Source organism: Penicillium lagena (genome assembly GCF_028827675.1).
Source record: "Penicillium lagena strain IBT 129212 chromosome Unknown utg000001l_segment0_segment0, whole genome shotgun sequence".
Classification (NCBI taxonomy): domain Eukaryota; kingdom Fungi; phylum Ascomycota; class Eurotiomycetes; order Eurotiales; family Aspergillaceae; genus Penicillium; species Penicillium lagena.
This window is the reverse complement of record NW_026623222.1, coordinates 6,067,198-6,091,599: the sequence shown is the minus strand read 5'-3', so window position 1 is coordinate 6,091,599 and position 24,402 is coordinate 6,067,198. Positions and strand designations below refer to the sequence as shown.

General features: G+C 51.3%; 12 protein-coding genes across 12 annotated transcripts; 9 read left to right on the top strand and 3 right to left on the bottom strand.

Moving 5' to 3' along the window:
- Positions 1 to 1,015: 1,015 nt before the first annotated feature.
- Positions 1,016 to 1,852, top strand: N7510_002684 (uncharacterized protein; the record flags this gene model as incomplete). The annotated part of the gene is made up of 2 exons (XM_056974611.1): positions 1,016 to 1,090; positions 1,145 to 1,852. 2 exons carry the CDS (start codon positions 1,016 to 1,018, stop codon positions 1,850 to 1,852), a joined length of 783 nt encoding a protein of 260 aa, XP_056839728.1.
- A 763-nt stretch (positions 1,853 to 2,615) lies between these two features.
- On the top strand, positions 2,616 to 2,840 carry N7510_002683 (uncharacterized protein; the record flags this gene model as incomplete). Its single annotated transcript, XM_056974610.1, has 1 exon — positions 2,616 to 2,840. The coding sequence occupies one exon, from the start codon at positions 2,616 to 2,618 to the stop codon at positions 2,838 to 2,840; it is 225 nt and encodes a 74-aa protein (XP_056839727.1).
- A 1,605-nt stretch (positions 2,841 to 4,445) lies between these two features.
- N7510_002682 (fungal specific transcription factor domain-containing protein) lies at positions 4,446 to 5,510 on the top strand (the record flags this gene model as incomplete). The annotated part of the gene is made up of 1 exon (XM_056974609.1): positions 4,446 to 5,510. The coding sequence occupies one exon, from the start codon at positions 4,446 to 4,448 to the stop codon at positions 5,508 to 5,510; it is 1,065 nt and encodes a 354-aa protein (XP_056839726.1).
- A 485-nt stretch (positions 5,511 to 5,995) lies between these two features.
- Positions 5,996 to 7,269, top strand: N7510_002681 (NAD binding Rossmann fold oxidoreductase; the record flags this gene model as incomplete). Its single annotated transcript, XM_056974608.1, has 3 exons — positions 5,996 to 6,269; positions 6,360 to 6,835; positions 6,898 to 7,269. 3 exons carry the CDS (start codon positions 5,996 to 5,998, stop codon positions 7,267 to 7,269), a joined length of 1,122 nt encoding a protein of 373 aa, XP_056839725.1.
- Positions 7,270 to 7,298: 29 nt separating this feature from the next.
- N7510_002680 (Zn(II)2Cys6 transcription factor) lies at positions 7,299 to 9,841 on the bottom strand (the record flags this gene model as incomplete). The annotated part of the gene is made up of 3 exons (XM_056974607.1): positions 7,299 to 7,974; positions 8,027 to 9,645; positions 9,716 to 9,841. 3 exons carry the CDS (start codon positions 9,839 to 9,841, stop codon positions 7,299 to 7,301), a joined length of 2,421 nt encoding a protein of 806 aa, XP_056839724.1.
- Positions 9,842 to 10,632: 791 nt separating this feature from the next.
- N7510_002679 (beta-glucosidase) lies at positions 10,633 to 13,266 on the top strand (the record flags this gene model as incomplete). Its single annotated transcript, XM_056974606.1, has 5 exons — positions 10,633 to 10,877; positions 10,941 to 11,038; positions 11,107 to 12,165; positions 12,230 to 12,504; positions 12,565 to 13,266. The coding sequence occupies 5 exons, from the start codon at positions 10,633 to 10,635 to the stop codon at positions 13,264 to 13,266; spliced, it is 2,379 nt and encodes a 792-aa protein (XP_056839723.1).
- A 333-nt stretch (positions 13,267 to 13,599) lies between these two features.
- On the bottom strand, positions 13,600 to 14,835 carry N7510_002678 (Gfo/Idh/MocA family protein; the record flags this gene model as incomplete). The annotated part of the gene is made up of 3 exons (XM_056974605.1): positions 13,600 to 13,836; positions 13,890 to 14,720; positions 14,791 to 14,835. 3 exons carry the CDS (start codon positions 14,833 to 14,835, stop codon positions 13,600 to 13,602), a joined length of 1,113 nt encoding a protein of 370 aa, XP_056839722.1.
- Positions 14,836 to 15,362: 527 nt separating this feature from the next.
- On the top strand, positions 15,363 to 17,294 carry N7510_002677 (sugar porter family MFS transporter; the record flags this gene model as incomplete). The annotated part of the gene is made up of 5 exons (XM_056974604.1): positions 15,363 to 15,494; positions 15,550 to 15,869; positions 15,929 to 16,464; positions 16,533 to 17,088; positions 17,153 to 17,294. 5 exons carry the CDS (start codon positions 15,363 to 15,365, stop codon positions 17,292 to 17,294), a joined length of 1,686 nt encoding a protein of 561 aa, XP_056839721.1.
- A 788-nt stretch (positions 17,295 to 18,082) lies between these two features.
- N7510_002676 (uncharacterized protein) lies at positions 18,083 to 18,993 on the bottom strand (the record flags this gene model as incomplete). The annotated part of the gene is made up of 10 exons (XM_056974603.1): positions 18,083 to 18,107; positions 18,154 to 18,181; positions 18,228 to 18,256; positions 18,301 to 18,318; positions 18,375 to 18,424; positions 18,602 to 18,604; positions 18,678 to 18,680; positions 18,754 to 18,756; positions 18,826 to 18,828; positions 18,895 to 18,993. 10 exons carry the CDS (start codon positions 18,991 to 18,993, stop codon positions 18,083 to 18,085), a joined length of 261 nt encoding a protein of 86 aa, XP_056839720.1.
- A 2,572-nt stretch (positions 18,994 to 21,565) lies between these two features.
- N7510_002675 (DUF504 domain-containing protein) lies at positions 21,566 to 21,970 on the top strand (the record flags this gene model as incomplete). The annotated part of the gene is made up of 2 exons (XM_056974602.1): positions 21,566 to 21,719; positions 21,771 to 21,970. The coding sequence occupies 2 exons, from the start codon at positions 21,566 to 21,568 to the stop codon at positions 21,968 to 21,970; spliced, it is 354 nt and encodes a 117-aa protein (XP_056839719.1).
- Positions 21,971 to 22,143: 173 nt separating this feature from the next.
- On the top strand, positions 22,144 to 23,253 carry N7510_002674 (Tautomerase; the record flags this gene model as incomplete). Its single annotated transcript, XM_056974601.1, has 1 exon — positions 22,144 to 23,253. The coding sequence occupies one exon, from the start codon at positions 22,144 to 22,146 to the stop codon at positions 23,251 to 23,253; it is 1,110 nt and encodes a 369-aa protein (XP_056839718.1).
- Positions 23,254 to 23,570: 317 nt separating this feature from the next.
- Positions 23,571 to 24,353, top strand: N7510_002673 (Appr-1-p processing; the record flags this gene model as incomplete). The annotated part of the gene is made up of 3 exons (XM_056974600.1): positions 23,571 to 23,724; positions 23,779 to 23,837; positions 23,886 to 24,353. 3 exons carry the CDS (start codon positions 23,571 to 23,573, stop codon positions 24,351 to 24,353), a joined length of 681 nt encoding a protein of 226 aa, XP_056839717.1.
- Between the last annotated feature and the right edge of the window lie 49 nt (positions 24,354 to 24,402).

Sequence of the window (24,402 nt, the reverse complement as noted above, 5' to 3'; positions counted from 1 at the left end):
AGCAGCCTCTTCGCAAGGACTTCTTCTTCAAGAGGGTTTAATTTATGACTGTTGGCGCGTGTTTCTGCGCGTGATTTCCTACCGTTGAGTCGACGGCGAAGCGTAGCTTCAGGCACACTAAATATCTCAGCAGCCTTTAATTTTGATTTGATTTTTTTATTTTTGAATGCAGAAATAGCCATCTGAATGCGATTTTCTTGAGATAGAGGCATTTTGTATAGTGGTGGTGAAAAATAACGCGTCAAGGAAATGATTGTAGGAGATGGACGCGAAATTCGTCACTCGGTGGTATTCGTCACTCGGTGGTTGATTACGTTAACTAAGTTAGTTAACTAGTTAACGTAATTCACAAGCGACTCGCTCACCCCAAGCGACCCGCCCACCAGATACGCCATAGTAAATGCAATAAATGAAAACTCAATATCTCTACAACAATACCTTAATATGGAGTCCTGTAATATCCTAGCATTATTTGGATCATATCACGTTTCCTGATAATGTTTATGAGATTTAAAAAATTGATAATGTTGTTCATGATTTGGATATATATATTTGCACCTTGCGTAACAGTTATGTGTATTTTTTGGTAAAGCCAGAAACAAATAATTTATTCCGAAATTAAGTTGGTTCATATTATTCCTTATACTCATTAATAGAATTGTACTAATAGTTAACGAAATTTAACCTATGGTTGTTGAGATATCGAGTTGTAAACATAATGCAATTACTATGATGTTTTGGGGTGGGCGGGTCGCTTGGGGTGGGCGAGTCGCTTGTGAATTACGTTAACTAACTAGTCGAAAACTTTTTCGGTGCCACTGTACCTATCGTATGATGTCATTCGCCGACCGTCGGTGGACCGGAGGAAACAGCCGGGTCGTCCTCATCTGGCGGGGTAGTTTTATCTCCGCTGTCTTGTTTCACACCTGTCAACTTTTTGTTCGCGCTTTCGTATTCGAGAGCACCTAACGGTGGCAATCTTCGTTACAAGCACAAGCCAAATAAAGTCATAACGATGGCCGATGACGACTTCCCTCTACGGGAGATGATTCCTCCATGGGGCTCGCTACCTATTGAACAATTTCTGATTGTAGGATACTTGGCCTGTTCGTTTACGATTTATCATCTGCTAATACTTCAACAGAAAAACTGGAATCATTCCTCGACCGACGCAGCCAGTCAGCAGCGGCAGAAACTAATCCAAAATTTTCTCGAACTGGACGAGATCGCTGAAGCAGACTTTTCTTTGGATGAGAACCCTCCGCGAGTTCCAACGCCAGAGGAGATTGATACCATTCTCCTACCATGGCGATCCGACGATGACCTTCGTCGGAAGGCATACTATATGTCCAAAGACAATGTGGTTGTTTTTCTTCGGACCTATTATAACCCAGGCGATGATGGCAAAATGAACGAATGGGTCCATGAAACCGATCTGTTCGAAGATAACCCCTGTTGGGTATGTCTTAACAACCCTTACCTATTCGATCTCGGCTCAGACTGGCAGCGGGTGTACGAAATCATGCCCGAGGCCGCTGGACCCGTTGCTTACACGCAACGACCCGCTGGTTCAAGCGGACTAAGGTTCAAAAAGACTTTACACAGGACGAAACAGAACAGCCCCCATAAGTGGAGAGAGGACCGGGTGACTGAAGTCTCAGGGGGTCCTCTCCAAAATATCACCATAGCGACCTACATTGTCATTGCGGATCAGGAGGCTTTTCAGACTGGACGGTTACGCTTGCTTTGTTTAGACGATCAGCGAAACATTGTCCGAGAGGTTCGCGTTGATCGGAATCGACATCAGATCACAGACTTTATCTTGCACTGGGATCCATTCCTTCAACCATGAGGTGAATTGAATTTCAGAGGTAACTTTCGGGTCGATGGGAATTGGGAGCAGATTCATCTACGGGCCCTTGATCAAGAAAGACATCTCGCTCTTTTCGCCGGAAAGCAGAAGCTACGATTCAGTCTGCAACGAAATAATTGTTTAATACTTAAACTTAGCTATAGATCGACTATTTGCCTTGCGTTTATTGATATGGTCAAGTTCCTATGAAGCAAAACCCTCCAAGGAGGATAAGGCGTGAGCGAGGGTGAAGCCGACCGCGAGTGTTTCATTAGAACATACTGCTATATTCGAAAACAGATCCCCCGTATACACTCACATATATTTTCCCGAGCCCTATGAGACACGCTAGCCTAAATCTAGCAACTCCCCCTAAAACCCTGTCAAGTTGTAATCGTCTTCATGAGCGGTAATGAATGAGTCATCGTTATAATACAGTAAACCTCTTAAGGATCGAATGTTCACTGCAAACGATCCAAACAGAGTAGAAGGCCTGGCGATCTGCCACCTCCCCTCCTTCACCATGCATGCAGCCTTCGTCCACACACTTGTTTTAGACATATCACACCGGTTTTTTGCTCACTAGAGAAATCGACAGTAAATGAGGGTCTCGCTCACTGGGAAAACCTCCACTATGCCACAGAAAGCTTGAGACACTCTTGCATATACCCGGTCCACGATCCACAGGGCGGTTCTAAACGTCGCAAGTCCCAAGCAAAACGCTTACTGTATTGCCGCCAAAATTCGCAGCCACAATATCGAGATGACCATCCCCGTTGAAGTCGCCAACTGCAACACCACACGGAGCGAACTCCACAGCGAAGATGGCCTGCGCCTGGAAGCTCCCGGGTCCAGTCCCGAGAAAGACGAATATACGATTGGTGCATACTCAGGAGATTGGGAATACGTGGTCGATCACCAGCTGTGTGAAAGCAGCAAACCCAAGCTCCGTGTTGGCGGGAACATCTTCCGCAATAGCCTGCTATAGAACGAGGGAATTGATCGTTGAGTCCATTGTGAAAGTCGTCCGTTTGCGTTTTCATTTGAGAATTAAGCAAAGGAATTATTGACCCGGGTCTATAGGCGAGGGCATGTCCATTTAATATAGTTGAATGTAAAGATAATGGACCCGTTTGAAGACGGAAAGATCTGGTAACCCATTTGCAAACATTTTTGCCATAATAAGAAACATTTACGCGACGATTTAACTACCTTGAGAGAAATTCGCTACTACGCGTGAATATTACAACAGCACGGAAGGGCGAACTGTTTAGCTCCCCGAATCGGCCCGGATCAATTTTTCTACCGCATTTGGTGCAATGACGTTGGGGGCAAAGCGGAAACAGCCACATTCTTCTCTCAGGTACCAACTCTTGTGATACCTACCCTGCTTCAGTCTTGACGCGTAGCAGGTTGACTACCAGTACAAAAATATTCCCTTTCGCTAGATTCTCGAAGCCATAATGCAGAGCAAGCTTCCCATTCCACGCCTACAGCGAGACAGACGTGACAGTGGCGGACGTCGAACCAATCGAGCCTGCAACTCTTGCCGGGAACGCAAAATCAAATGCGATGGCAGGAAGCCAGCCTGCTCCCAATGCCGTGGCCTTGAACTCTCCAACTGCTTTTATCCAGAATCGATAGTCATCCGACTGCAAAAAGAAGTAGAATCGGCGAGAGGGAAGATCGAAAATTACGAAGAACTGCTCCGAAATATCTCTCAGGAGCTTGGAGGGCCAATGACAAATAAATTTTCAAAAGCTCTCGAGGTGCGTTGGTACTTCTGTTTGAGCAATGACAATTTATCAGCAAATTGAACTAATTTATTAGAGCCTGCAGCCCAGAAGCGCAAGGTACCAGAGACAACCATCTAGTGCCTCGTCCTCGTCAATAGGCTCCTTGGACGAGATTGATAGTGTTTACGAAGATCTCAATCGCAGTGAAATCAGCCGAGCGACCGCGTATATGGGAAAGAATTCCGAAGTTACTTGGATGCAGCGCTTGGACTTTGAGGCTACGAAGCAAGGCGGGGATGAAAGCATCTCCGAAATGGCCACAAACCCAGTTCCGAGCGACGAACCAATCGCATCGTTGAGCTATCATCTTGATTACCAAAGCCTGTCCGAACCAGGTGTGATCAATCCTTACACTCTCCCTCCAAAAGCACTAGCAGACCGATTATTCCAGGTCTATTTGAAATTTCCTTACCCCTCGTTCGAGATGAACTGTTTTTCGATCAATATCGTCGCTGTTATGGGATTTCTCAGAATCCCGGTAGGAAATGGCTGGCTGTCTTCAATCTGATCCTGGCCATCAGTTGCGCGTTTTCACGGCTTTCTCAGCAGGATACACAGCAGGGGGGCGACGAAACCATCTTTTTTTCACGAGCCAAGTTGCTCAACACGTCGGACACTATTGTCTATGATCATGACGATTTGCAGCAAGTGCAAATCGAAGCCCTGATGGCTTTCTTCTTCCTGATTATCTCACAGGTAAATCGGTATGCCTTCCTTACACATTGGCTCCTTGACGACATTTTTTCTATTTCTTCGCATGTATATGTCAATACTGATTATTTCCTAGATCATGGAAAATGATCGGTATTGCCGCACGTTCCGGCATCGCGTTAGGAATCAATCTCCACAAAAAGAACGGCGGGCTAGACGCAAAGTCCGGCGAAGCTCGGTCAAACTTATGGTGGGCGGTTGTTCGCTTAGAACATCTTCTCTCTGTTATGACTGGGCGAGTTTCCTGTCTTGGGGATGCTTCTAGCTCTGCGCCTCCGCCACACCCCGTGCCAAGTCTGGCTTATACAGGCTCTTCTTATAATAATGAGCCAATCAATAAGCCGTCAGTACGGATTAATGGCCTACTATGGACTCTATACCTAAATCGAGAGCAGGCGGAGTCTCAACGAATTCTGTTGAAGTCCATTACGCCAAGTTCATCTCTTTACTTTTTCTACATGGTAGACCTGTCCCTGATCGCCCATGCCATCACGAATGGAGTATATGCGATGGATGTCCCTCATACGGGTTGGGATCGCGTCAAAGGCCGCATATCTCTTTACAGCAAGAAAATGGACTGGTGGGCGTCAAGTTTACACTCTTCCTTTAACTTCCAAGACAGTGAGCCAGATCAACTACGGGGAAATAAGTCTTCCTTCAAGGTTTCACTCGCATTGAATTACTACAGCGCCCAGATTGTACTCAATCGGCCCTGTCTCAACCGACCCGCTTTTGGGAAGAAAAGCGGCACACGGCTTTCTCGTTCACGATTTAGCAACGTTTCCGCCTTAGCATGTCTTCGGGCTTCTCTAGCTGTCATGGGGCTTCTACCAGATCAGCCGAGTCTGACTTGGTACTATGAAACTCTACAGTGGTGGGATTTTCTACATATCCTTACCCAGGCGACTGTTATTCTATTACTCGATATCTCAATTGGCCCAGTGCCAACGAAGCCAGAGGAAGCTACTGTTCCCGTTGAATCAACCGACAAGATCTTTAACGGAGTGAAAAAGGGGCTTTCTTGGCTGCATTGCCTGGGAAGGACTTCGGAGGCAGCTCAGCGTGCTTTCGAATTTTGCAACAGCTGCATTCGCCGCATGGCCACTACTAGAGGTCTCGATCTGAGAGATATACCCTCACTGACCTATTGAATTTACAAATTCCACTATCGCGATCTTCAGTAGCGGTCTTGTAAAATGGGAGGCCACCAGTTGATATCCGTTCTTCAAGGCTGCAAGGAAGGATTCATTATAATTCCTCTCAGGAAGCTTTTCTATGCTCATACAAATGAGAGCCGCCAGCTAAACTCTTTATGGCAATTTTCACGAGATCATCTATGTGCTGGTCTAAATTCGCGCAACCCCCGAATGCGGAGACTTTTAGTGGAAGCTATTACCACCATTTGCAACTACTCTCTCCCAAGTCGGGAGCTAAGCCTAAATGGTCATGTTCCGACCAACCCACCATACCGGAGGTCTGTCTCCAAACTGCCTCATAGAACTCGAGGTGGTGGCACGGCAGAAAACTGTGGGTAATGCACAATGGCATTATGTATTTATAGAGAGAAAAGTGAGATTAACTCTACCCGCGTTTCGTTCTAATATTCCCCTAGGCCTTCGCGAAAAGAGCGTCAAATATGGCTGTCAAGAAATACCAGATTGGGGTCATCGGTTACGGTCTGTCGGCCAAGATCTTCCAGATCCCTTACATTTTGGCAGCCCAGGACTTTGAACTTCGCGCTATTGTACAACGATCTGGCGACGAGGCATCGAAGGAACACCCGGGTGTCAAAATCTACAGATCCGCCGATGAACTATTAAGAGACACAAGCATTGACGTGATTATCGTGTCAACGCCTCCGCTTTCACACTTTAGCCTCGTGTCATCGGCACTTAATGCCGACAAGCATGGTATGTCAACAGATCCAGACACTTGAAGATGAAATTACAAGAGATATTCTATGAGAAATCTTTGATTGGCTGACCTGTGGCCCAATTTAGTGGTCGTTGAGAAGCCTTTCTGCCCGTTGAGCAGGGAATGTGACGAGTTGATTGCCCTGGCCCAGGCCAAGGGTAAGCTCCTGACCGTCTTTCAGAACCGCCGGTGGGACGCCGACTTTGTGACACTGCAGAAGATACTGGCGGATGGTCAACTCGGCCGTGTGGTCGAATTCGAGTCGCACTTTGACCGTTATGACCCAGAGGTAACAAATCCTTCAGCTGGGGGCGCTGGTGTCATCTATGACCTCGGCACCCACCTTATCGACCAGATACTTTTCTGCTTCGGCCTGCCGTCGAAGGTCACGGGCTTCCTGGGTACCCAACGCGCGACGAACGTTGATGGTCCTCATGATGCATGTACTGTTCTTCTACATTATGACTCGGGCCTGCTAGCGACCGTCAAGGCCAGTGCAGTCAGCTCAGCGCTGGAGCAGCTACGTTTCTGGGTCCGGGGAGACAAGGGAGGCTTCAAGAAAGTGAGCCACCAAGCACCACGAAAGCGAGACCGATTTGAACATAAACACTGACAGCATCGCAGTGCCACTTAGATCCGCAGGAGCACCAGCTGGTGGGTGGCATGAGGACTGACAACCCCACGTTTGGGCTGGAGGATGCAGAGAAGGCCGGTAAGCTACAGGCACTGTCACTTTGCTCTACCCAACGACTAACATTGCCCGAAGGCGTCATCACTCTCGCAAAAAATGGTACCCTCCATGATCTGACTTACCCAAACTTGCCCCCTCCCACCTACGGCGCGTTCTACGAGGTCTTATCCGGCGCCTTGGCCGGTCAGTGCGACGTTCCTGTGCCGGCCAAGGACGCCCGAAATGTCATCAGAATTATTGAACTGGCTGAGGAGAGCAGCAGAAAAGGTTCAACAATTTTGCTCAAGCCTGAAGAGTTTGTTTGAAGGGACAAAAGATGTTATATAGAAACAGATTATATCACACTCCCCAACCGTTCAATGCTGAAAATATTATCCGCCACGTCTAAGTTGAAATCGAGCCCGAGCGACGACCAATACTCGGTACTGTCGCATTCGAAGAATACGTCATTATCGAAGTGCCCACTGCCGTCATCATACGGTCCGCTTGCCATCCTGGACAGTGGGCTGGGAGGAACCTCGTAGCCTGCGCTTGCGCTGATGTCGGTGCTCATGGAACACAAGGCAGTTATAGAGACGGCGGACCCTCCCTGTGCCGCCGCAGTCGGGGTCGCGGCGTTTTGCCGCTCCTTGGCGTGGAGCATGTCTGCAGCGCGCGCGAGGGCCAGGGCAAGCTTGTGCTTGGCTGCTGCTGCCCACCACGTGTTGCCCATCACCCTGAGCAGGTTGACCACGGCGGAATAGTCCCTGCGAGCCGCCTGCAGCGTCGTCTGCGCCATAGGCGACGGCGACGAGACGTCGTACCAGAAGATAAGCAGGCAGTTGACCACCGCGTATACTGTGAACGGCCACGAAAACCGCAGCAGATTATGTCTCAGGAGTAAGTTGAGGCGCGAAAGGATATCTACGGAGTGACGGCGGCATGCATCTCTTGAGAAATACGTGTCAGACTCGTGGGGCTCCGAGTATAGGAGGAATGGGCGGTGCACAAGTATTTGCACGGCATCGATACTAAGATAAATGAGCGTCCAACGTCCAGCCTTAAATGGCTGTCTGAACTTACTGGGTTAACAGGATGGCGCCACAGAGAATCGACACAGTATACGGCACCTCCTTCAGGGCGTCCTCAACCTCTTGCCCGGAGAGCAACATGTTCTGGACGCGGCTCTTGAGGTCCTCCAGCTGGATGGCGAGCCGCTGCCGTAGACGTACGCCACGCGACGTAAACAGCGTGGTGTGGTCCTCCTGGGGAGAATAAAGGCACCGGACCACGTCCTCTATCAGACGCGCTATCGACAAATTGATCAGCGTGGCCTGTACTGTGACAGAGTCCTCGCTAGCGAGGTCGTCTTCAGTCAGCAATTCTACGTCACAGTCTCCCTCATTGATCAAGAAGGGGGTACCTTCCTGCGCAGCGCAGAGACGGTCCAGGGTATAGGCGGACCACCATATGCGCCGATAAAGCAGATCCTGTCCTCCGGCTTTTGAAGTCACCCGCTGCGCCGGCACCATTTTCCGATGGAGTCCCATCTCCTGGCAAGCCCGCACAGCGAGGCTCAGGCTGTCGATGGCAGAGTTCAGCCCTTCACGGCCCTCCCAGTGGAGACTGGCGATGAGGGACGCTTGAATCACAGCGAGCCTCTCTTGGGAGATATCGACATCTATTAGGGACCGTAGCTTCGCGTGAAGCTCATCACAGTGGCTCCGTATCTCAGGCACGCCGTCTACAGACCGCCCTTCACCGTTCATGTACCGCGAAGCAGCGAGAAACACAGCATGCAGAACGAGGAGGGGAGGAGGCTCGCCGCTTCCATAGTAGCACGACAGGAAGTCCTTGCGGTCGATGACTGGCAGCATCGGATGGATATAAGTGAAAAATATCTCAAGAAGCTCGGCACAACGGGCAGCTGGTGGGAGTCGGAAACAGCCCATGGCATGCAAAAACTGCAACCGGGTCGCCGGGACACCACGGACGCGGTAGTACTGCTCCCAGTCAAAACTGTGGATTCTAGGACCCCGTCGCAGCGATGGTTTGGAGGCGCCGGAGACAGGGTCCGGCGTGCGGAAAGAGCAGCTGTTAGTGACGATCGTGTGCTTCAGCTCCTTGCCGAGGAGCGCTGACAGTGGGTTCGTGCCCGAGATAAGCTTGACCGCCTGGCGTGGACTGCTCCTCACATTACTTGAGTCCCTGGCCTCCATGAGGCTCAGCATGGTAGCATAGCGGAACTCCTCGGTTTCCTTGGACGCACACGTTACTGGAGTCGCGAGTGGCGATGGTGGGCGCAGATTGGATCTGGAGTCCCTGTCATCTGGAGACAAGGTGGACGAGAGGAGAGGTTCCATCGGCATCGACACCTGTGTACGATATTCGTGATGCTCTGGGCCGTCACTGCCAGAATAAAAGGAGTTGCGCGTAGATAAAGCAACGGGATTTAGAGCGTTGCCGTTGGTCCAGCCCGCCGAGTGCTGCTGCTCGATAGGTGCCCTGGTGTCCGCCCCGGAGTAAGGGGGCAGAGTTGTGACAGACAGGGGGCTGATGCGGCCATGTTCACTGGATACATGCTGCCGCTGATGCTGTGTCTCGTGGAGGCTCGGTTGAGGCGTCCTCTCGAACGAGCAGGGCCAGCCGTCCGCGTCGCACCGCTTGCATCGACGCAAATCATTCGTCAGACTGCATCTTTTCTGTATAAGTCTGTCAATATTTCTAGACTTCAATTTGCCGGTGCAGCCCTGATCATGGCGGTGGACGAACCTTTGAGTCCTTGCACCGTTGACAGGCACGGACGGCTTTGTGCCGCTTTGTGACATGGCGGTCACTGTCAAATGCCAAAACACCCTGCATTTTCTTTTCTTCTTCTTTGTCCGGGTGTGTATTCATAAGCTTAAAAATACAGTCACTCTAATCACTATCGGGCAAGACATTCTAGTGACATTTGGTAAGAGATTTCTCTTTGTGTGCGTGTTTGGAGAGTGGAGCGTTGAGGATCACACCCCACAGACTAGAGAAGGGATTAAAGTTCTGGGGTAGCGTGCAACAGTGCAGAAAAGAATGGGGGCTCACTCTGGTCCCTATGACCCTGTATAGTCCGCACAAGGTGACTTGGATTGTGAGACGTTGGTGTTTGTCAGCGCCTGTATGCCTTCCTAACCGTGCCTGGTGGTGCCCGCGCTCACCGCCTGTTGTATTAGCCTGTGCAGGCTTAACTTGACCTCTTTAGCGCGCGAATTGATTGTGCTTCGGCAAACTTCGGCTAAAGTTCGTCTCGTTATAGGCTGGGCCCCACTGCCTTTTACAGTGTCCAATCGCTTCCCACCGTCTCCGCAGCCCTAGGGAATCCGATGCGGAGACTATGGCGGCGGCTAACCCAAAGCAGATCGGAATCGGTAGGACCAAGTGCGCACAGTCGGAGCTCTGAATGAGCTACTACACGGAATTGGCTCAGACGACTGGACACTCACCCCCAGGATTTTAGTCCATATGTAGTAAATAAAGTGTGAGATCAATCGAAAATGCGGGGCAGGACTATGGTATATAAGTTGGACCACTAGTCACTCAGTAGGCGACAAGGACGAGAAAGCAGGAAGTACACCTTCAGTATAGCGTATCCGTTCTCGTGAATTATCCTGGCAACGAGATACGTCTTGAAAACTGGCAGTCTTGTTTAATCAATGGTGTCCCTACGATCTCTTGTGTACCTTGGCGCGGTGCTCACCGCGGTCAATGCCCAAGGTGACCCGAGAAACCTTGAGCCTGACCTCTACTATCCACGGCAGCCAGACAGTCTCTACAGCTACCCGAGCCGGAATGTCACTGGTAGAGGTGGTTGGGATGCCGCTACAGCAAAGGCCAAGCGCTTCGTGGACCGTCTGACGATCGAAGAGAAGGTGACTATTTGCACTGGCACTGGCTTTCCGTAGGTTCCATTTCTGCGCTGTGTCTTACTAGATCGTCCCTCCCCTGCTGACCATGAACGCAGAAATGAGCCTGGTGTCGCTAATCGGAACTGCCAAGGAAACATCAATTCCATCCCTCGAGTCAATTTCACTGGTTTGTGCTACATAGACAGTGATACTGGTAAGGAGCTTCCCGTACAGAATCGCCGAGGACACATGCAATTGGCTTACAAAGAAAATGAATCCCAGGCATCGGCAACGGTCACAGCTACGGCACGGGATTCCCACCTGGTGTGACGGCCGCGTCTACGTGGAACCGTGAGCTTATGCGTGCTCGTGGCTTCGCCATCGCGGAGGAGTTCAAGGTCAAAGGCGTCCATGCCGTGCTAGGTCCGGTATTGGCACTCTCTCGCACTGTGAGTGGTGGCACCAATTTTGAGGGCTTCGGAGCCGACCCGTACCTCATCGGTGTTGCGGGTTACGAGACGGTCCACGGCCACCAGGGGGCGGGCGTGCAGGCTGAGGTCAAGCAGTATCTCGGGTACGACGGCCAGCAGTACAACCGAACCTATTATTCGAGCAACATGGACAGTAAGACGCTACACGAGATTGAGGTCTGGGCGTATGCTGAGGCTCTGCGTGCGAATCCGGCGTGTGTCATGACGAGCTACCCCTATGTCAACAATTCCCAGGCATCCCAAAACTCATACCTGATGAATGATGTCCTCAAGACGCACCTCGGCTTTCAAGGGTATACACAGAGTGACTGGTTTGCCCTCAAGTCCGGCGTTGCCGCCATCATGGGCGGCATGGACCAGGATATGCCCGGCGTCGCTGTCGCTGGTGGCTGGTCCTTCTTCGGCGCCAATTATACGGCCGCCGTTCACAACGGCTCTGTTCCCGAGTGGCGTCTGACGGATGCCGCCGTCCGTATCCTAACGCCGTACTTCTTCTTGGGGCAGGACCGGGGCTACCCCAAGGTCAACCTCGAGGACGATCCCCGCAAGGCCATCTCTGACGCCCAGCGTCAGAGACACAGGACGGTGGCTCGAGAGGTCGCCGCCGCCGGCACCGTCCTGCTCAAGAACACACCGGGTAAGATGGGCCTCCCGCTGTGGAAGCCCACTACCATTGCCCTGTTCGGCCCGGCTGCCGGCCAGAATCCGTACGGTCCCAACCAGTACGGCTACGGCTCCATGGCAGATCCGTACGAGGTGACTTTGGCCGAGACATATGGTATGAGCGAGCTCACTATCGGCTTCACCAAAGGCACACTTGCCGAGGGTGGTGGCTCTGGAACCACGTTTTGTGCGTAAAAGCCCGTATGGAAAATAGTCAATTCTCTCTGTCACTAACCTCATGCTGCGCGCAGACCCTCGCTTGGTTGATCCCATCAGCGCCATCCAGCAGCGAGCCGCCGAGGATCTGACCCTTGTGGATTGGTCCACCACGACGAATCTGACCTTTGCTGCCGCCATTGCGAAGCGCGGGACCGTCTGCATTCCCGTCGTCTCTTCGTTCTCCGGCGAGGGCACCGACCGGACGTTGAAACTGCTACACAACGGCGACGAGCTGATCAAGGCCGTGGCTGACAACTGCGACAACACCATCCCTATTATCCAGTCTGTCGGTCCTGTCGATATGGAGGTACGGTTATAGCTTGTCTACCTATACCCACGCTGCATTCTGATATTTTCTTTCTCATAGGCCTGGGTCGAGCACCCCAACATCACCGCCATCGTTTGGGCCAACCTCGGCGGGCAAGAGCTTGGTCCTGCTCTTGTTGACATTCTGTATGGGAATGTCAACCCGTCGGGCAGGCTCGTCTACACCATCGCCCGCAACATCTCAGACTATGCTCAGAGCCACATCGTCAAGGAGCCACAGCCGTATCCGCAGATCAATTACACTGAGGGTGTGTCTGTGGACTACCGTGGCTTCGAGAAGGACGGCAAGACCCCACGCTTCTGGTTCGGCCATGGGCTATCGTACTCCAGCTTTAGCTACAGTGACCTTGAGGTTAACAAGCAGGCCGACCTCGACGAAGCCATCAAGACGCCCCTCAATTACGTTGGAGACGCGTCCGGCGGCGACTCTAGGATGTACGATGTGGCCGTAGTCATCTCTTTCAGCATCTACAACAACGGCCCATACGACGGGACGGAGATTCCGCAGCTCTACCTTCAGTTGCCTGATGAGGCTGAGAACCCGACCAAGATCTTGCGCGGCTTCGATAACGTTCGAATCCGCGACGGCGAGACTCAGAAGGTGTATCTCTACCTGACTCGTAAGGATATCAGCTACTGGAACAATATCCAGCAGAACTGGGTCACGCCTACCGGGAAGTTTGGAGTGCACGTTGGTGCCTCCTCCAACGATATCCGCCTGGACGGAACTTTTACCCTATAGTTTAGATGCTTTTCTTAATTCTTTTCGTGGCGGGCTAGGCCTTGCTTGAGCTGCTGGTTTAGTGGAGCTTCGTCAACATAAGTGATAGGTTACAAATAAATCCTAATACCAGTCGTCGAACCTGCTACACCCTTGGTGCGACGAAAGGAGTCCTGAATCCCCAAAATCGTAGCATGTTGGGGTCAAGACAAATTCAATCGTCATTCTACTGCGTAAAACAACGGATCTGGCAGAGATGTATGAGAGGCATCGGTCACCCCTTTCAAGTACCGGCAATGAAAACGAAAGTCTATTCTATCATGATTACTCTTTGGATCCCATCTATTTGGCCAGCTAGTTAACACCCCACCTCTTGTACATCATATCGTAGATCTGGAGGTCCTGCTTGGCGTCCTCCACCGTCGTTTTGATGGCCTTGCCGTTGGCAAAGGCCTCATACAGTTCCTGGAGCTCAGCTGTGTACGCGTCCTCGTACGATGATACCATGGTACGTCGTTGAATCTCGCCCTGCTCATTAAGCTCCTCCACCTCGACGGAGATGGGCAGACCCTTGACGTACGGACTGTCGTACTGCAATGTGGGTCAGCTCCCGCTCACAGGCAGATTGTGTCGCATTCACTAACCTTGATGGTCACCCTTTTTTTGGCGCCGTAGACGGTAATGTGGGCGTCAAAGATAGGGACCTCGTCAATGCCGCTCTCGTAGGTAGTGGAGTATATCGAACCGTCCGGGTTGCGGAACGTCATGATAGCGCTGTAGAAGGGGTGGTTGACGGACACGCCGTCAACCTTTTCGGGGAAGCCCAGGGTCTCGCGCATGAGGGATATATCGTGGGAGCCCAAGCTGCCGAGGAAGCAGCAGTACTTCTTCATCTCGTCGGTGATCTCCTGGTTCGGAAACACTTCCGCGAAGAGAGCGGCCAAGCGCGTGTTGCGCTCCTGGGTAGCGTTGGGAGGGTAGTCAAAGTTCTTAACCTGGAAGGTGCCGCTCTGGTTCACAAACTGTGCATTGGGCCCGCTGAAGTCACGGACGCGGGCGTACAGGATCCTAGGGATGGTTGCCACCTCGCGCTTAAAGGCCCGTAGGTAGCTTGGGGCATAGCGACGCATGTAGCCCACGAAGACACGGGCTCCACCTGACGCGTCCTTCTCGGCGTCGATGATGGACTGTATCGAGGGCAGGGACAGGGAGACGGGCTTCTCGATGAACACGTTCTTGCCGGCCTTGAGGCTGGCGAGGGCTAGTGGGGCGTGGCTCTCATCGGAGGTGAGGATGAAGACCACCTTTACCTTCGGATGGTCGATGACCTCCTGCGGCGTGGTGGTCTTGTGAGGCACGAAGAACTTGGCTGCACAGTGGTCAACCGTCTTGGCTGACACGTCGCAGATCGATTCGATCTTGAAGAGATGCGAGAGCAGCAGCAGACAGGGACCGTGGCACACCTGGAAGACCTCCTGACGCGGTTTGTTAGCCCCTTGTTGAAGCCTAGAGATTTCTCAAAAGTGAGCTTATTCCGTGACTTACACCGGCCCCAATGATCCCTACTCCCAACCTGGAAGGTGAAGACATCCTGGCACGTTTTCTTTTCTATTCGCCTCTTTTCTTTTCTTTTTTAGTATTGTTTTGCTCCCTCTTCAACAGTCTGGAAAGGCGAATGTAGTCAAGAAGTGATTGAACCAAGTTCGGGCTTCGAAGAGGAAAAAGAAAAGGAGATGGAAAAAAAGAAGCGCCGCGCGGAACAAGACAAGCGATTTGAAGTGGGTGCGTCATCGGGGTCCAACCTACTCAGACGGTAAAACTGACTCGTGCGTCGGGATGGGATGGAGCCACGCGGAGCCCCACCGCGCGGGGGGATCGGAAGCTAGCTAGTTTGAGGTGATTCCGCTCGAAGCATCGCGGCACTGGAGGAGCTCATGCCGACACGGGGATACATGTCCACCACTTTCCCCACAAATGCCAGGAATGTAAAACCCACAGTCATGCAAGACTGGAGCACAAACTCAATGATCTGAGACTGCCGCAGACACCGACACGCATTCCTCCATTCCTCTACTTTCATCTCTCGAACTATTCATCTAGATCTGTTTATTACGGCAATGGCTGGTGGTCACGATAGCTCCCTTGGAGCCGTTGCCGAGCTGCGGCAGCAGGCCGGGGGCAAGTACACCGGTGTCCGGGCCTTATGGTCCAATATCAGCGTCCTCTTCATTGCTCTCTTTGCTTCTTTTGTAAGTTCGATCCTCGCAAGGTACTACGATCGGTCTCTGACTCTCGCTACGTCAGGGCGGCCTTCTCTATGGGTACCAGCAGGGTGTGCTCGGCCAGGCTCTTGTTATGTCGAGCTTCCAGAAGTCGTTCCCCGATATTGCTAACAGCTCGGGTGCCCAGGGCTGGTTGACCTCGATTCTCCAGCTCGGCGGTTGGGTGGGAGCGCTCTCGGCTGGCGTCTTGTGCGAAGTCTTCTCTCGCAAGCACACCATTTTCGGTGGCTCCGTCTGGGTTATCCTCGGTTCCTACTTGACAGCAGGGGCGCGCAGTGCAGGCTTCCTGTACGCCGGTCGCTTCTTCACGGGCCTTGGTGTCGGCACTCTCTCAGCTACAGGGTGAGCATTCTTGTCACTGAAGGCCCTTACGGGCTCTGTTCTAACTTCTATCATGGCAGACCTCTATACAATGCAGAACTGGCACCCCCGGAAATTCGCGGTCTTCTTGTGGCGATGCAACAGCTGGCGACCACCCTAGGCATCATGAGTGCCTATTGGATCTGCTACGGCACAAACTATATTGGCGGTACCGGTGACGGCCAGTCTAATATGGCTTGGCGCCTTCCGCTAATTATCCAGGGCCTGCCCGCTATCGTTTTAGCCATTGGCGTATGGTTCCTGCCGTACTCACCCCGTCTCCTGGTCAATCGGGGGCGTGATGACGATGCGCTTCACACACTTAGCCGACTCCGGCGGCTGCCTCCAGACGACAGACTGGTCCAGATCGAGTTCCTGGAGATCAAAGCGGAAAGCGTGTTCGAGTCGCGGAACCTAGACAAGAAGTTCTCGCACCTAGCGTCCAAGGCCGGAGGCAACCGTTTGCTACGCGAGTTTGCTCAGTACTCACTCATCTTCCGCAGCAAGGACTCGTTCAAACGCGTTGCTCTGGGCGGCCTCGTCATGTTTTTCCAGCAGTGGAGCGGCATTGATTCAAGTAGGCCCCCGCTGACCCTCAAATAAGACAGGTATATCTTCGCCAACACCTGCTAACTCCTACTCCAGTCATCTACTATGCGCCCATCGTCTTCCAGGATCTCGGTCTGACGAACAGCACAGTCTCGCTGCTAGCGACTGGCGTCGTCGGTATCATCAATGTCGTGACGACCATTCCGGCCATCTTCATCATCGACCGCGTAGGCCGCAAGCCTCTGCTGATCTGCGGGTCCACGGGCATGTTTCTCTGCCAGCTAATTACGGGTATCCTCGTCGCCAAGTTCCAGGCCAACTGGCCCGCGCACACGGCCGGCGGCTGGGCCGCGGTGGTCATGATCTGGCTATACATCTTCAATTTTGCCTACAGCTGGGGGCCTGCGTCGTGGACGCTGATCGCCGAAATCTTCCCGCTGTCTATTCGTGCCAAAGGCACGTCCATCAGCGCTTCGTCCAACTGGATGAACAACTTCATTATCGCCTTCATCACCCCGCCAATGCTGTCATCCATCTCCTGGGGTACTTATATCTTCTTCTGTGTTTGGTGCGCCCTTGGCGGGCTCTTCATCCTCTTCTTCTTTCCCGAGACCAAGGGCAAGACTCTCGAGGAGATGGACATTGTGTTTGGGTAAGTATATCTATTCGGTGTCCCATTAATTCAGTTTCACCCTAACCAGTTCTTCTTTCCTCAGCGCCACAACCAGTAGCGACGACACGGCGGCTCTCGCGGCGATACAGGATGAGATCGGTCTTACGGCGATACTTCATGGACATAATGGGAGTACCAAGGCAGACGAGGTCCCTAGTCAGGAGCACGCCGATTTCGGAGTTTAATGGCCGCCGTCAGCTATGGTACTGCCTCTCGTTTGGAGGTCTGGCACCGCAGACGCTTGACTGGGTTTCAAACATTAGCAATGCCACTGTACCGGCCAGAAAGCAATTGCAAAATACATTGCTATTCGAAATCAGTTTTACCTCCAACCTGTTAGAGCCCCACCCACCCTCAGCGCAATAGCCTGTATTAAGATGTCCTTCCGCCGGGTCTGCAATAGTCCCTGTATCCTCAATGGGTCGATAGAAATTACAGTAATCTCATTTCTTAACAGTGTTTGTCTCGCTGCGTGGTTTTACCGTGCCGCTGGATGCAGAGGGCGTCCATTCATCAATCGTCGCCAATCACAACCCACCTCCCAACATTTCGTCTTATGACGGTGGACGAGAAGCTTATCGCATAACTCCTCGAGGTGTGTTTTTAAACTTCTTCGTATCTAAGGCATGGCACCATTGAGTATATTGTACGACGTGGATTAGAAGGGAAATAAAGCCTTTGCATTCGCATAACAGTACAGGGAAACCTTAATCAGGAAAAACCTTTACCAAGGCCGAAAGAAAAAGGAGAGCAAATAAGTTGAAGGTAGAGTTCGCACTAAAGACAGAACCCGATATGAAATCAGAGATCGATAGGGCGACTATTATAAGATCCTGTCCAATACTTACCGGAAGCAAGGCATTGAAGTACACCTCGGTTGGAATTTCCAGCGGCTGCCTTACTAACGGCCCATCCCAGTCAGCGCTGTGTGTTCAAAGTCATCACGCTTCAGTCAAAGGGCATCACTCACAAGCTATTCACGTCCATCCCAGTCAGCGCTGTGTGCATAAAGTCATCATTCCTTTGTCAAGGGGCATCACTTACACCCTATTCATGTCCATCCTAGTCAGCACTGTGTGCACAAAGTCATCGTTCCTGAAGAAAAGGGCATCACTCACAAGCTATCACGTTCATCCTAGTTCGCGCTCTGTGCTCAAAGTCATGGCTCCATAGTCAAGGGTCATCACTTACACCCTACCCACGTCGATCCTAGTTAGCGTTTTGTGCTCAAAGTCATCACGCTTCAGTCAAAGGGTATCACTTACACTCTATTCATGTCCGTCCCAGTTAGCGCTCTGTGCTCAAAGTCATCGCTCTATAGTCAAAGGCCATCGCTTACAAGCTATTCACGTCCATCCCAGTTAGCGTTATATGCACAAAGTAAAGTCATCGCTCCTTAGTCAAGGGCCATCACTTACAAGCTATCCACGTCCCTCCAAGTCAGCGCTATGTGCTCAAAATCATCGCTCCTCAGTCAGGGGTCATCACTTACATCCTATTCACGTCCGTCATAGTCAGCGCTATGTGCTCAAAATCATCGGTCCTTAGTCAAGGGTCATCACACTTACATCCTATTCACGTCCGTCATAGTCAGCGCTATTTGCTCAAAATCATTGCTCCTCAGTCAAGGGTCATCACACTTACATTCTATTCACGTTCGTCATAGTCAGCACTATATACACAAAGTCATCGCTCCAGTCAAGGATCATGACTTACATCCTATTCACGTCCAACTCAGTCAGCACTTAAATATGATTTGAAGAGTGTTCCTAGAAGTTTTCATACCTCTCTTTCAGCTAATTTATTGCTAGATGATTCTTCCATAGATCCTGCTACCGCAAGTGCGGCAAAGACAAATGCCATGGCAAGAGACAGAACCTTCATATTGATAGTTATACTTATTGTGGAAGATAGCTGGCGTGTTTGAATTGGTGATCTAATAGAGAGTAAATTGATTCAAGTGACAAGGATTGTAGATATTTGTGCTGTCCATGATGACTATCTATAATAACATGAATCTTGCTCTTCCCGCATTTACTCAAGGGGAGCGGATTGAGGATCTACATAATTGAAATGCATTGTGTACATTCCCTTCCGCCGCCCTTGCGTCAAATAAATTTCCTTTTCTTTTCATTTTTTTTTTCCATATAAATAATCTATTGCCGCTTTATGAAAGGGGGTGAGTATCAAAATATATTGCATGCTGTAGACTTAGAGAAGAATTGAGGCAGAGTAGCCTGATGATTAGAGGAGTGAGAGCAAGCTCTGCATAGGGCTGTCACCTAGGCCACAGGAGCATTGTCCACATGAGTAACCAAGCGCTGTATGTAATGGGCTTTAAGTAATGCTTTCTGCCCAACGGATCCACCCAGTAGTGGGCGCCATGCCGGCACGTCGATGGTCGCATCGCATCATATTATAGGCGCTACGCCATATGGGTCTCTCACCGGAGGCATTTGCCTACGCATCAAGCCTGGCGTCACGTTCATTGGGCATCCTGCTCATGACGGATTAATTTTCTCTCTTTTTCCCTTTCCAAGCTACGGCTGGAGAAGAGTGGCGGTCATCTACATAGTTGAAAGTGATCTCTAGTGTGAGTTTCTTACCCCGGAAGAGTGGATCAGACTATAGCAGATGTGACCACACCTGATGAGATCTTAATGGGACTGCGCATTACGGGACCGCGCACGACGGCTCTGCACTTGACGGAATCGCGTTTGGGATCGCGTTTAGCATCACTGCGTTTGAAGATTGCATTTGAAAGGTGACACAGGACGTAGACTGTTGTAGATAAGTAGAGACTCTTCCTCTGTCTCTTCTTCCCTTTCTCACCTTGGATCTCCCGTCGACTACGTACTCAATTGAATTCTTTATTGATTTTCTTTCTTGACCTGACACCCGGTCACAGCAGAAGCAGCTTCTCAGCGGTAGTCCAGATACAATAATGTCGGTATTGTCGAATCGTTTAGTCAGTTTGCGCTTGGTACGATCGGTCGTTAATGCAGTAATAGTATCGTCAGTTGTCATCCGACGATGGCGGGTAGTCTTTATCTGAGTACTCCCTCAAGGGGGCTTTTTTAAACACCATTACCAAAAGGCGCTAGGGGCCAGAGCGACGTCTTCTTCCGTGTCCTGACATACCTCCCGATTGTTGATTGTCACGGCCATTCTATACGGTAGTGGATACAAATTGGCTGTACCATGTCGTAAGCTCTTCCTTCTTCCCACTCAGTCATTTAAAGGAACTATACAGGATGTGGGGCAGGTTTGCTTCTTGGCTCAAATCCATCCTCAAGCATGCTGGACTGGTTTTAGGTGATTAGAAGTAGTCTTAATGACGGACAATCTGCGACTGATACCGACGCCTGTTCCTCGGGTCGGCCTATTCAAGGATGCAAATGATTGTCATGGCATGCCTGGTTGGCTCCGTAATGGAAGATGACCGAAGGCTATCTGTCATACTGATTCTGCCAGGACCATCTGTCAGCAGGCTTGATCGCCCACGATATGTCCCAATCAATTGTGCCTGTGATTAGACCGAAAGCTTTCTATTCGTTAGCTGGATTATAAGGAAAGTCGGAAGAAATTGAGACATTCAGTGGTCTTGATAAAGGCGTCATGCTTGTCTAGATAAGTGGGCGTTATAAGAGTCGAATTGGGGCCAGCATGTTGCCATCGGCGACTTCCTCCAACCTGTCTCCAACAGCAACCGTGCAACCTCGTCATGGCCATCCGATAAAGCAGCATATAGTGCATTGTCGTAAGAGCCATCTTGCGCGTTAACATCAGCGCCTTTCTCTGACGGTAGCTGCACAGTCTGTTCACAGCCTTTCGATGAAGCGACCCTGAGCGCATTACCATCAAGATCACCTTGTGGTTCAGCTGTCCTGCGCCTGTTCTGGCTGGTTGGGAAGCGGTGCAGTAGTCGCCATAGGTGAGGAATGTTTGGCAAGTTTAACAATAGAGTAGCACGGGAAACCGCTAACGTTAAGCCAGCTTCGCTGATTTAGACACGTGAGACATAAAGAGCGCTAAACCCAAAGCAAGTCGTGGTTACTCGTAGTCCCTGTCCACTCATTGACTATATTAATTATCATTATGCAAGCCAAGGCCAGTTAGCTTCTGCGACAGTAGTAGTGCACCTAAGAGCTCCACATCGCCTTCCCTCTTCGATACCCCTTATGGTCCAGCATATCGGCCAAGGGGGCTTGGGGCCATGAGTCATGTCCGAAGCACCGCCACTCTTCCTCTTGAGTCATCTCTAGGTCGGTGACTCGGGAACGAACTGCTGATCACGTTGTATTCAGTATTTGCGGCTCAATTAGTCACGTTGACACGGACTCGAGTCGATCGGATCTAGAATTGCTCAGTGGACAAAAAACCAGCTATAAATTGTCAGATCATGCCAGATGAATGGGGATAGTAAACAGGCCATTTTCACCAGAATCTGCCAAGAATGGCGTCCGACCTTCCCCAGAAGGAGAGTGGTGAGCATCCTGAGGCTCCGGCACAGGCTCAGCAGGAAGCAACAGGACCAGTGCCCAAATGGCCGAGAAGTATATCGCCTTCGTCGACGGAATCTGCCGAGAACAAACTGCGCACCGCGTCCGGTATTAAGTCTCGCTGGCCATGCTGTACGGTGTACTAATCCATGTGGGCAGACGTGATCAATCGCCTGCTATGGGATCCCAGTTACGATCACAGTGACTTTGTCATTGGCTATGAGGATCGATTTGAGGGACGCCTGGAGGCCAGTTTGGGGTCGTGGAAGAAAGACTTGACGGACGAGGAGTTCATTCCGCAGCATCGCATCCTGTACATCAAGCGCCGCGGTGGTGAAGTCGTGTGGGATCGACGATGACGCACCGACACCATCTTCTACAGTGGAAACTCAGCCTTCCGCGAGTTGGCCTTTCTGGCTTAACGAGGGAACCGCGCCTTCCATGCGTCCACCACTCTTTTTGTCCTGCTCTCCTTCTCTTACTTTCCCTTCCCTTTCCGTTTCTGTTCTCTTCAACCCTTCAACCAACCGACATGGATCTCTCCAAGCACAGGAAACCGTCCCTGCCTCGGCTGACCACCAACCTGACTTCCACCAGGCGTTCACGCTCCACTGCATCGCTGCCCGTCTTGGTCTCCAAGCCACTACAGAACATCAACGTGGAGAAACCCGCTTTTCAGCCTACTTTGTTTCCTGAAAACAACGAAGACGACGAGAACGCTCCCCCCACCGTCCACTATGCCCCTGCGGACGCTCTACGTGACCCAGAAGTGTGCGGAGGACGAGCCTGGTTCCCAGCTGAAAATTGTCTACTACGAGGACGCGTTCACCACGCGAGGCTCGCACAGTTCTCCCAAAGAGCGGGTTGGCCAGGATTCGGTGGTCGTTGCAGAGCTGAAAACCAACTGGAAAGTACGTGCTGTTGGTCGCATAGCGATCGCTCTGTTAACCCCCAAACGCAGGCTGCAGATGATAGCTCCAAGGATGGCGCCACCAAGCTGGTTGAGGATCTCGCCCTGCATCTTGCCCAAGTCTACCAGCGGCCCGAAAGCTCGATGATGATAACGATCCAGCAGGACGTCTGCCTTCTCTTTGGCAGTGCATCCGTGCCAGCGTATCTGCTGAAGATCTACGCCCTGCCTTATCTGATTGCGCCAATAACCAATCTCCGCAACACTGCTCTCATCCAGAATGCCCTTCTGGAACTACTGGGTGCGGCACCGGACCAGGGCGTGATAATTTACCTTCCGATCCAAGAAGACAATCTTGCGACGAACGGAGTGACGGCGCACGGAGAGATCACTCGTCTGCAACGCCTTTCTCAGAATGAAAGCCCCGGTCTCTTCAGGACTCTGTCGCGATCCATGAGCCGCCGTTTGAAGTCGGGTAGCGGCCATAATCAATCAACTCTCATCATCCCTGCTGTTCAGAGCCCTGTCTCGCCCCCTGTGCCCGAGATCTTACCAGAGCCTATCTCTGCCGCAGAAGGGGAAAAGTTGATCGCGTCGCCCAAAGACCAGCATTCTCTCCGTGGCCGAAAGCGAGATAGCTTCAGGGACGAGGTTTTTAATCGTCTGCGTTTCCATGATTATCTGGCCTCCCAGGTGAAGGAGAAGGCAGCTGAACTTGAAGGTGAAAATTGATGAAGAGCAGTATATGTTAGGTTGGTTCCTGAGTCCGTCCTGTTTTGTATCAGATTATCCGGTTCGATTCCCAGTAATCAATGAATTCACTCGGTTCAAACTCGATATTTCTGACAGACTAGCTCATGTATTGGTAGATAGAGTATCGGAACAGTGAAGACTACCTAGTTGCTGATCTCAGGAGACTGTAATCAAACTGATATCGTGTAAACAAACTCCCTCAACACCTTTCTTTCTCCCATTTGCGCCACACCTTTCCCTCTCTTTTTTTTGCTGTCAGCAATCACCACATCCTCTCTCCTACAGTATTGCCCATCATGGCAGGCCAAGTTTCCGAGTACCCCAAGGGTGACAACTCCAGTGAAAGCACCGCCGGTATCCATTCTTCGTCGCCATATCCTCCTGATACTAGTTGTGTCCTTGAGGTTCCAGGCAACCTCTTTGATGCACCTGCTGGGTCGGGGTTGATTCGTATGTTACACCCCGCATCCTATCTAAAAAGGAATACGCTGACCTCAGCCCAAGATGCCTGTAACGGTATGGGTGCATGGGGTGCTGGGATTGCTCGCACGTTCCGACAGAGAGTATGTGCGGCCCATTTGGTATCCCAGCCCTGTCTAATATACCTACAGTATCCCCAAGCGTACCAATATTACCGCTCCCACTGCCAGAGCTACATTGACTATCCGGAACGAAACAGCATCATCAACCTCCAAACCGGCGATGACAGGCGCATCTCCGTGTGGAAACCACTGGGCACGGCGCTGCTGATTCCTCCCCAGGATTCCGAAAGACACTGGATTATCTGTCTCCTCACCTCACGCGGATTTGGAACGCGCATCGGTTCTCCCGACCTAATTGCAAATAGCACCTATGCTGCTCTCAAGGATCTGGAGCGGTGGATGGGAATCTACCGGGCTCTGCACGAACATATCGGTCTTGATATGCCTAATGATTTGTACGCGTGTCGCTTCAACTCGGGCCGTTTTGATGTTCCTTGGCATAGGACTCGGAATCTTATTGAGGGCGCGGGTGTGGCTATGATTGTTGTTTATCGTCCTGAGGATAGGGAGGATGGGTCTGCGACTCCTCCGAGTTAAGTTGGTTTTCAGAGCATGAGGTGGGGTTTTCGAGGGCAGGAGCAGTGAT